The sequence below is a fragment of the Andrena cerasifolii genome, chromosome 8 (genome assembly GCF_050908995.1).
Source record: "Andrena cerasifolii isolate SP2316 chromosome 8, iyAndCera1_principal, whole genome shotgun sequence".
In the NCBI taxonomy this organism is placed as follows: domain Eukaryota; kingdom Metazoa; phylum Arthropoda; class Insecta; order Hymenoptera; family Andrenidae; genus Andrena; species Andrena cerasifolii.
The window spans coordinates 15,312,651-15,323,196 of NC_135125.1; the positions used below are offsets into that span (position 1 = coordinate 15,312,651).

General features: G+C 38.1%; 2 protein-coding genes across 5 annotated transcripts; one reads left to right on the forward strand and one right to left on the reverse strand.

Annotated features, from left to right (window-relative positions):
* The first annotated feature begins 28 nt into the window (after positions 1-28).
* On the forward strand, positions 29-6,032 carry LOC143372541 (uncharacterized). Of its 2 annotated transcripts, XM_076818817.1 has the most exons (15): positions 29-510; positions 645-746; positions 816-923; positions 3,112-3,293; positions 3,366-3,529; positions 3,618-3,790; positions 3,874-3,934; positions 4,011-4,137; positions 4,307-4,449; positions 4,512-4,623; positions 4,707-4,988; positions 5,060-5,506; positions 5,576-5,635; positions 5,728-5,820; positions 5,895-6,032. In XM_076818817.1, exons 2-15 carry the CDS (start codon positions 665-667, stop codon positions 5,988-5,990), a joined length of 2,130 nt encoding a protein of 709 aa, XP_076674932.1. In that variant the 5' UTR covers positions 29-510; positions 645-664; the 3' UTR covers positions 5,991-6,032. The 2 variants fall into 2 exon arrangements, with proteins under 2 accessions (XP_076674932.1, XP_076674931.1); XM_076818816.1 differs by lacking the exon at positions 29-510 and having other exon boundaries at positions 582-746.
* Gk1 (Glycerol kinase 1) lies at positions 3,414-9,952 on the reverse strand. Of its 3 annotated transcripts, none has more exons than XM_076818825.1 (10): positions 9,566-9,951; positions 8,917-9,175; positions 8,607-8,830; positions 7,595-7,801; positions 7,403-7,513; positions 7,063-7,316; positions 6,766-6,971; positions 6,561-6,692; positions 6,383-6,482; positions 3,414-3,551 (listed from the first exon to the last, which is right to left on the reverse strand). In XM_076818825.1, exons 1-9 carry the CDS (start codon positions 9,638-9,640, stop codon positions 6,397-6,399), a joined length of 1,554 nt encoding a protein of 517 aa, XP_076674940.1. In that variant the 5' UTR covers positions 9,641-9,951; the 3' UTR covers positions 3,414-3,551; positions 6,383-6,396. The 3 variants fall into 3 exon arrangements, with proteins under 3 accessions (XP_076674940.1, XP_076674941.1, XP_076674938.1); XM_076818826.1 differs by lacking the exon at positions 3,414-3,551 and adding an exon at positions 3,657-3,783 and having other exon boundaries at positions 9,566-9,952; XM_076818823.1 differs by lacking the exon at positions 3,414-3,551 and having other exon boundaries at positions 6,002-6,482.
* Positions 9,953-10,546: the final 594 nt, after the last annotated feature.

The following is a 10,546-nucleotide window of genomic DNA, read 5'->3' on the forward strand; positions in this document are numbered from 1 at the left end:
GAGCGTGTGGTTGCGCCTTTAGGCGTCACTTTCCTCAATACTCTAGTAGTATCGAATATCGATGTCTATCCGGATCTACGAAAAGTCGTTTACTGATCACCAGTCGATTGTAATTATTGGATTACGAGTGTAATAATTGAAAATGTTCTTCTTAGAATTAAACGATGCTTTGTAGTTGAATCCGTGACGACGATCACCTTTGAAAATATTCTATGGAGGATTATGATCGAGTTTAAACAATAGTAAATATCTAGTAAATTTGCTAAGTCAATAGTAACTACGTGAATAGTAAGTACGTTTATATCGAACGCTGGCGTCTCGCGTAGTACGAGTCAAAGATTAACGCGCCAGAGTGTCACTGCGAAAGCTGCCTTTACTCGCGTAGTATAGTTCGAAATTGGTCAGCCCGTCTGTGAGTCCGATTTCGTAGCCCGGCAATCCCTCGTAAATCCATTTGAATCGAACGGTTAAAGCTGTTTCAAGTGATTATTTTATTTAATACAGATTTATGTAAGTACAGGAAAAGTATATTTACACGTAATTGTCAGGGAAACGATACGTCGAATGAGAAATTGCTCGCGAGCAATTTCTGCACAACGCTTGCCAAACGTTTGCATTATTCTGTTTATATTTTCGCCCAATAGTAGCCAGAATAGGCACAGAAATGGAAGAAGATAATCGTAAGGCTGATTCAAGACCCTACAACGTGACTCCAGAAAAAATGCATAGGCCGCCACAAGAATGCGGTAAGTTGTGCACAGTCGTCGATTCGCAACTGACATAAAAATATAAACGACCTTGTGATGTTTACGTAGGATTTAGCAGAAGGGACGCGAAAACTCATTCGGAGGAGGTTAAACGTAAACTTCATTATACTCCCCAGAATAGTCCGGATAAGTATCAAAAGACGCCTCAGAGTAGCGGTACGCCGATAAGTATACATCATGTTTTAATATCCAGATGTCGCACTTTAATCTGTAATGAAATATTCTACGAAAGAAGTTGAATTCGTGAAAAATCGGGAATTAGGGAAGATGACCTTGAAATGTCTGACACCCCCACCTATTAACATTTCTCCTTGATTTTTTAATGTCCTCACAAACACTAGTTTTACTATTCTGTTTCGCCCAAAATTTGAATTCTGATTTTATTAAAAAATTTTTTTTAGTTTTTTTGTGAAAATGGTCAAATTCATCTGGATTAGTCAGGCATGAGCTGAGGCACATTTCGCGAGAGCAGAGTTTATCGTTCGAAAGTTTTTAGGCGACAGATAAACACACAACCATATAGAAGCTTTCTGCTTTATATACACTCCTCACATTAATTAAAGGATCACCTCTAGGAAGCCGAAACTAGGGGTAAGTTCACATGGTTATAACTCCGGCAAAAATAGTCGTATGGATATTTTGAAAATATGGTTTGAAAGCTTGGAATCCCTGCTTTTTGCTGCTTTTTTCAGACTTTAGCTGAATTGTTTTTCGACAAAGTTATAACGATATAAAGAGCACCTGGTCAATTTTACAAAAATTTCTTCAACTTGCGAAAGTTCCACAGGGAGTATGAAATTTTATACACAAATTCCATTTACACCAGTCGAAAGCTGCTACTTTCCTGTGTAAAAAGAGAGTAATCAATTTCTAGTGCGATTTTTTTTGGCCGAGATATTCAACTTTGAAGCAAAAACCTTTTTTTTTAATTTAGTTGTTTTTAGCAGGCGAAGGAATTATCGTAGAGCGTTCATGAAAGAAGCGATAGAAAGATCAGTCTTTCCTCTTTAAGACGCACCTGTGACTTTTTCGATTCGGTTAAAATTTCAGTCTACGATGTCCTTTCGAAAATACGCTGAAAAATTGTACAAATTCCATTTTTTCTTCAACTCGCTGTATCTCCGCGAGAAATGTCCGCAACATCAATGTCTTAAGCTCGTTTAAAGCGGAGAGTCTCCCCATTCTTTTGAGTTCCATCGGAACGCGTTGCGATAATTTTTTACCTGTGGCCTTTAACCTTTAGAGAGCCGGGGTTTTTTCATTGAAATTGTAAATTTTATTTACTTAAAATTTATGCATGTGCACCACCAAAATGGCCGGCAAAGTATCTAAATTATTAGGTGACCACTATAGTGGCCAGCCCGGCCGTCTAAAGATTAAGTTCGAAGCTCCCGTTTCGGAAAAATAAGGCTACAAAATGTGTCGCACTGTCGGTCGTTCCTGCGAAAGCGAGCACTCTTGTTCGTATCCCCACCCGCCGATATAAGTGACGATAGCAGCCGAAAGCGAGCCGAGTTAAGCCGACGCTACGGCGGTACGGCAGTTACGGCCGCTGAAGCCACCGCGGAACTTTTTTCGAAACGGTAAATTCAAACTTAAAGGCCACAGGTAAAAATTATCGCAACGCGTTCCGATGGAACTCAAAAGAATGGGGAGACTCTCCGCTTTAAACGAGCTTAAGACATTGATGTTCCGGTCATCCTTCGCAGAGATACAGCGAGTTGAAGAAAAAATGGAATTTGTACAATTTTTCAGCGTATTTTCGAAAGGGCATCATAGACTGAAATTTTAACCGAATCGAAAAAGTCACAGATGCGTCTTAAAGAGGAAAGACTGATCTTTCTATTGCTTTTTTCATGAACGCTCTACGATAATTCCTTCGCCTGCTAGAAGCAACTAAGTTAAAAAAAAAGGTTTTTGCTTCAAAGTTGAATATCTCGGCCAAAAAAAATCGCACTAGAAATTTATTGCTCTCTTTTTACACAGGAAAGTAGCAGCTTTCGACTGGTGTAAGTGGAATTTGTGTAAAAAATTTCATACTCCCTGTGGAACTTTCGCAAGTTGAAGAAATTTTTGTAAAATTGACCAGGTGCTCTTTATATCGTTATAACTTTGTCGAAAAACAATTCAGCTAAAGTCTGAAAAAGCAGCTAAAAGCAGGGATTCCAAGCTTTCAAACCATATTTTCAAAATATCCATACGACTATTTTTGCCGGAGTTATGACCATGTGAACTTTCCCCTATTTTTCGGCTTCCTAGAGGTGATCCTTTAATTAATGTGAGGAGTGTATTAAGATACTAGATCACCTTATATATTTTTAATATCTACAAAACCTTGTCACAGGATCCTACCGAAAGGAAGCGAAATCGATGTCAGAGAGCAACAAGCGGAAGGGCCCACCGTCTCACGGCGAAAGTCTGGAGAAAATCTCGAAAGTCTGTCCGAGTGGTAAATTTGTTAACACGTTGATCGGGCAATGGTCGAAGTATACGGGTCTGCCGACACCTTTGTCGCAACCGTCTGGAGTATGATAATCACGCAACTTCACTCCCCTTTTGAAAGCTACTTCCCTATTAATAAATAGCGCAAACACACAGGTGCAGGAAAATTCGATGGTGGAGGAAATGCGGCGAGTGTACGCGACGGAAGAGCGGAAGATTCAGCTACTGCAGAAGAAGCTGCAGGCTGCGGAGGAGACCATATCCTCGCTCTCTGCTTCCCGCGAGACCGAACTCAGGGCCAAGGAGGAGATATTGAGACAGCTACATATCGTTCCTCGTGATCTAATTGAAACAGATTAGAAGGACTGATTAATAATAAGCTAAGATGTTCTTGATACGATCTTTCAGGTTGAACACTGACTGGGAATCGATTACCAAGTATTACTACGAGATATCCGAGAGTCTGAAAGGATTTCAACAGCACAAAGATAATCTGTCCGCGTTGTACAACAACGTTATTCTCAGGCAGCGGTCGGCGATGAAGAAAGTGCAGGAGGAATTGAGTAACATGAAACTGAAAGGTTGTAACAAGATTTAATGTTGAAATGAAGAATATGTGTATTCGTTTTTAATATAGTTAATAGTTTTTGATACTCTTATATAGATGAAGAACAAAGAAGCATTGTTGCTGCAGCTGAAAATAAAGTAATAAATCAAGAGAAAAGGTATTTGGAAGAATTGTTTAGTAAAGAGCTCAGCTGCTTCTTACCTATTTAGTAATCTCACGTTTGCTGCTATTAGAATACAGGAAATAATGATCATGGAAGCCGAATTGAAGAAACAGTTGGAGAACATCAGAAGCAGTGCAGTTTCGGAGAAGGATCGTTTAAATAACGCTCATGCGGAAGAAAGAGTGGAATTAATAAAGGTTCGAAATTCGATGTCTGTTTTAGACATTTCTGTAATCTACATGCTACGTAATAGACGAACAATCTTTCGTAACTGGGAAAACGTGTATTATCTATTCTTTCGAGTGAAAACATAATATTTTATCTATGTTGTTACTGCGCGTTGTTATCATACATGCGCGATTTCAGAAACAAGAGAAACTCACGTCGGTGAACGAAGAATTGCTACTGCAACTGAAGAGCGTCGCGGAAGAGAAGCTAAATTTGGAGAAATTATTCGAGCAGAAGGACAAAGAAATCGCAAATTTAGAAGAAGAAATTTCTATGCGCAAGTGAGTCCGCAAATGAACGGTTTAAATATGTAAAAACTAACGTACGAGTTATGTTCTAACAGGAATAAGAACGAGGAACTGTTATGTGAAAATGCAGAATTAGGTGCAAAGTATGAGAAATTAGTTGACATAAAAGGGGAACTGTCGAAGCAACTGGAGTCAAAAGTGCAAGAAGTAATAATAACTTAGCATAATACCTTTTTTCCTATGCTTCGATATTTCAATATATGCAAAAGTTGATATTATTTTTGTAATAGGTCGACAGACTTCGAGATAATTTAGACACGAGGCAGGAAATAGAATCTAGTTTGGCTCAGGATCTCGATATGATTGAGATTAAGTACAGAACCATACAAACCGAGTTTCTGAATGTGGAAAATAAATTAAAGGAGACGCAAACTCGCAATGTAGAACTCGAGAAGTCCATAAAAGATATAAAATATAATAAAGAAAAGTCATTGGCGGAATTAAATAAAAGGATTCAAATCTTGACCAAAGAAAAGGAAACGATACTTTTAGAGAAACAGGCAAAAATTCAGGTATATTTACAAATAAAAATTAAGAACGTAAATACTGAAGCTACTTAATTTCATTGATTTCTCTTAAACAGGAAGTAGAGAACTTGCAGAAATCTTTCCAAGAGAAACATGAATTAGAAGTGTCAGCTTTGAAGAAAGACTTTGATACAAAACTATCTGAAATGAAGAAGACAATAGTCACGCAAAATTCTGCTTTTACCAAGTTAAATGAAACTATAAATAAAATGACCGAAGAGAATGAGGACAGACTAGTAAACCAGTACAGTGCAAAAGGAGATCAGGATAATTTAAAGGAGAAATCACAATTGTTTATAGAACCTAAGTTCACAGAAGCGATCAGGGCGTACGAAACGGGAAGTCAGCAAAGATTAAGTCAAATCCGTGAAAGAAGAGGGCAAGAATCCACCTCAAAGGCCACCCCAAAGAGTACGCCTAAAGATAAAGAAGAAATGTCGAATCAAGAAACGCTAGATATATATGATTTCAAAAAATCAGAAACTAATCACAAATTACCGAAGGTAAATTGTAATGTGCGTGATCGTAAAAAATGTTGTACCATGTAATTACGTACGTCATTTCATTTGCAGATGTTATTAGAAGTAAGGCCAGAAAAACGGATTACAATCGATTTGCGTTCTTCGCCTAAGGTGATATTGCTTAATAATAACTTGCATTAGTATTATTCATCTGCCCCTTTTCACCATGCAATGAATAGAATCAAATGATCCTATTTTTACAGGTTCACGATTACGCGGAAAATTCTTCTCCCGATAAAGACAAAGAAGTAGCAAAATCTGTAGGATCAACACCGAAGCAAGAGCAGAAAAAAGAGGTATTATTGTTTAAAGACGCTTTTATATATTATTCGCCTAATTGCATACTTTAAATACTATTTTGTACGAATAGAACTCCAATGATATACCACAGAAGAGGAAAATCTTTAAAACACGCGGTGCTATGGTACGACAATATGGAACTCCGCAAAAAATGTTTAAAAAATAAAATCATACACATAATAATAAATATTCAATTTATTCTGTATCAATTTTCTATTTTTTCCAAACTTTCTTTAATAACAAATAAGAAACATCTGTAACAATGTATAATTAACATATTCGATAATAAAACACATGTAACTTTACAAGGTGTTACACGTTTCTTACGTGTCGCGTATACTGTATACATGGAACATCATTTTATGGAGTAGATATATAGCGTTGGGCCCTCTACAACTATTTCTCAGGTTGATTGTTGCTTTATATATGTACCATGGTATATTATATAAATGATTGTATACACTTATATTCCATTTCGAAAGTGCAAGATTGTATTTATTTCGGTTGCTACTTTAATTGAAGTCTAATCAAGAGCCATTCTTATTATTCATACCTTACATGCTGACTTGATTTCAATCAGTCATTAAACTGGAGGCGCAATCCCACTTCATTGACCTTTCTACAGCCATTTTCCATTTAGAGTACCTCAAGTCTCGCTCTGCAACATGAATATATGAAGCTACTTATTTACAATCTAACTCGTTCGCTATCATATCGTTCAAGAAAAAGATATTACCATCTTCCCCTATAGAAGGCATGAATTTTGTAACCTGCGACGCATCCACATCACTGATATCGACGACGCCTGCTCCGATACCAGCTAATATAGCTGCGCCTAATGCCGTCGTTTCCACCATATTCGGCCTCACTGTAGAAACATTTTTAAATATTCAAATATAAGTACACTCTTGTACTAAACTTCGGTACGAACTTCTACATACCAACACTTATTCCGGTGAGATCTGCTTGTAGCTGCATAAGTAGATTGTTCACCGTCATTCCACCGTCAACCTGCAGCTTTGTTAGTTTCGTGCCAGAATCTTTGACCATCGCTTCTAAGATATCCCTTGTCTGAAAGCAGACAGCTTCCAAAGCTGCCCGAATAATATGGTACTGCTGCGTATCTTCAGTGATACCACAGATCACCCTGAGAAATGATACATTTTGTTTTGCTCATTAGAATATTAAGAAACAGTAATAGCAAGTCTTTTAAATGTTATTATCGAAATTGCATTTACCCTCGCGCGTCCTGTTGCCAGTACGGCGCGTATAATCCAGAGAATGCCGGCACAAAGTACACATCCCCGGAACACCTTACGGATTCCGCCATTTCTTGCGACTCCCCGATATTACTAAAGAGTTGCATATTATCACGCAACCACGACAAGGCTGCTCCAGCCACAGCGACGGAACCCTCTAGCGCATAAATCGCCGGTGATTTACCCATTTTGTACGCAATAGTCGTTATGAGGCCTTGAGTTGAATCTACTTTCTGAAATCAACACACCATAGAATGAAATTTTTATCGTTTAGTCTACAGTACTATCACGGGCACAATAGCGAGAAGCGAGCACCTACAACATTTCCAGTATTATAAAGCAAGAAACACCCAGTCCCGTAAGTAGCTTTCGCTTGTCCAGGTTTCAAGCACAGCTGGCCAAGGAGAGCTCCTTGTTGGTCACCTACGCACTATGCGAACGAGTAAAAAAGAAAGAGATTAATTTAACTAAAAATCAACATCCAAGTCTAGCCGTCGTTTTAATAGCTCACCCCTGCGATAGGTACACCAGCGAGAACTTCGGGGTTCGAGATTGTTGCATATACTTCAGCACTGGATCGTATTTCGGGAAGGATATGTTGCGGAATTCCAAAGAAACGGCATAACAGAGGATCCCATTTCAGCGATTCGATGTTCATTAACATTGTACGGGATGCATTCGAAACATCTGTTATATGTAACTGTCCCTTCGTAAGATTCTATACGAGGACAGTATAATGAGTAATAAGCTACGGTCACAGTAATTGTACAACAAATATGGTAATAAAAATGGATTAATGGGTCATTCTGGTAACCGCGCCGCAAAATTTGGCAACATTCAGGCTTTTTTTTTTAGTGAATACAATGAATAACAATGTCAAACTTTTTCTTCATTTATTAAGCTACTTGTAATGTATACGGAACAATTTTTTAAATACACTTTTAATTGTGTTTTTTCAATGTTATCTGGAGTTCAAAATCGTGCCTTCAAAAAGACGGCGAGAGTGATTTCAACTTACAGACTCATCTGAAACAAAAAAAAACAAGCTGATTCTTAATCATTATGACTACCGCTATCGCAGGTGCCAGAATTAGCCACGTAAGTCAAAATTTAACAAAATTACGCGCATTCAAACTTCAAGTAAAAATGGAAAATTTCGAAACTTGAAGTTTGAATGCGCGCAATTTTGTTAAATTTTGACTTACGTGGCTAATTCTGGCACCTGCGATAGCGGTAGTCATAATGATTAAGAATCAGCTTGTTTTTTTTTGTTTCAGATGAGTCTGTAAGTTGAAATCACTCTCGCCGTCTTTTTGAAGGCACGATTTTGAACTCCAGATAACATTGAAAAAACACAATTAAAAGTGTATTTAAAAAATTGTTCCGTATACATTACAAGTAGCTTAATAAATGAAAAAAAAAAGTTTGACATTGTTATTCATTGTATTCACTGAGAAAAAAAAACCCTGAATGTTGCCGAATTTTGCGGCGTGATTACCAGAATGATCTCTTAATTGGTATACCCAAATTAGCCACGTATCAACTGTCCCGAAAGCACATTTCTCAGCGTCTACTGCTTGCTTGACACGTGGTATATTATCAATAAGCCAGCGTATTTTAAGGGCACTGAAGTACGGCGACATTGGAAGCCCACAAAGTGGCTTTAAATAATTCTTGTTTCTCGTCTTGTTGGGTATACTGTCTAGTATGTCCTCCAAAGTTGTAGTTGTCCTCATATCGAGCCATACTGCACGATCGGTATAAAAAGTAAGGCATAAATGTTGATATTCCTATTAATATAATCACATTTAAACATTGGCCCACATATATTACCAATCGCATTGTGTAACGGCTCTCCAGTATCTTTATCCCATAGCAAGGTTGTCTCCCGCTGATTGGTGATACCAACTGCCTTGATATCCGAAGCACTCAGACCAATATCTTTCAATTTCTCTACTGTCTTTTTTATGCAGTCTATAACAGCCTGCAAAATTTCCTTTGGATCCTGTTCCACCCATCCTTCTTGCGGATACTTCTGTTTGATTTCGATTTGATGCGAAGCTACCACTTTTCTGCGTAACACGTCGAATACCTAAACCGGAATATACAATCAGCCATATTTGTACATCTTCATTTTTATCAACGCTTTCTACAGATACGTTGCCGATCGAGATTCAAATGAATTCAAACTGTTTTGATTGTATTATCTTTCAGATTTGCTAATTTTATAAATGGAGCGAGCAATCATTAAGCTTGGAATGAGTTAAGATTCTATAGCGACAGAGATATTCTCATAAAGTATGAAAGTGACGTTTGGTTTGCACTGTGATACATATTATCATAAAGTAAACATGATCGTATAACTGCATGGCCATCATCTATTCGAAGTTCAAGTTCCACTTTGGTATCTGTTTTACTTAGTCGCTCGCTATTTTCATTCAGCTGCGATTTAAATACAAAGGGAAGAAATACGTGGACTTACTAGGAATCTAGCGCTGCTCGTCCCTTCGTCGATCGCGCCAATAAATGGCCCTGAACGATTGATGTTCTGCGGCATACTTTTTGTCACCCGAAACGTCGGGTTTGGAAAAGTATTTAAACTTATTTGAAAGATGACCTATGCTTAACCTTCGTCCTAGCTTGTTATATAATGACGCACATTAAATATAATACCCGATCGGTGATAAGAGCGCGTATCGGGCACGAAATCACGGCATACTTTTTTTCACGTTCTTCCTTTCATAATACATCCTTTCATGGACTACGTCCCAATTCTATCTTCCATTAAATAACACCCTACAACGTGACGGCTCACGAACAATAGTAAACATAGTAAAGAATCAGCTGCGAGGGTTTTTTTCTCATCATCATTTGACAACCTATCTCGCCAGGTCATGTTTGAAAACAGGCGTTCGATACGACGACCACGTGGCTTGTTTGTTTCTCTTTTTTTTTCTCTCGCTGTAACGTAAACGAGGCATACGTCATTACGAGTACATTAAATGACTCCGATTGATGCCGATTCTATCATCCCAATAAAAGCAACGGTGAGACAATCTTGACAATCTTCCCTTTCACAGAATTGTAAGTCGGGACCTACATTGCAAAACATATTCGCCAAGGTAACGCTCTTTCACTATCGTAAAAGTATGTATCTCGGTTTTCATCTATTGCGCATACAATTCCCTTGAAACCTAATATTTGTGCATATCGCGAGGAGAAAGAAAATAAAGGGAAAGAAAAGAAAAACGTATTGGTAAACGATGTCCTCGGGTGCAACGTCGCTAGTATTCTTTTGCAGCGCGAGGTTTGCAACGGGGATGCACTCCGATATCCCTATGGCATAGTAACATTTTGTGGTCGGGCAGTATTTATCTCATTTCACTTTGCGTTACCGGTAAGGAAAGACGTTCGTTCTCGGCGGTAGTGGACAATTATTTGCCCGTTGAGATAATTGAATTAG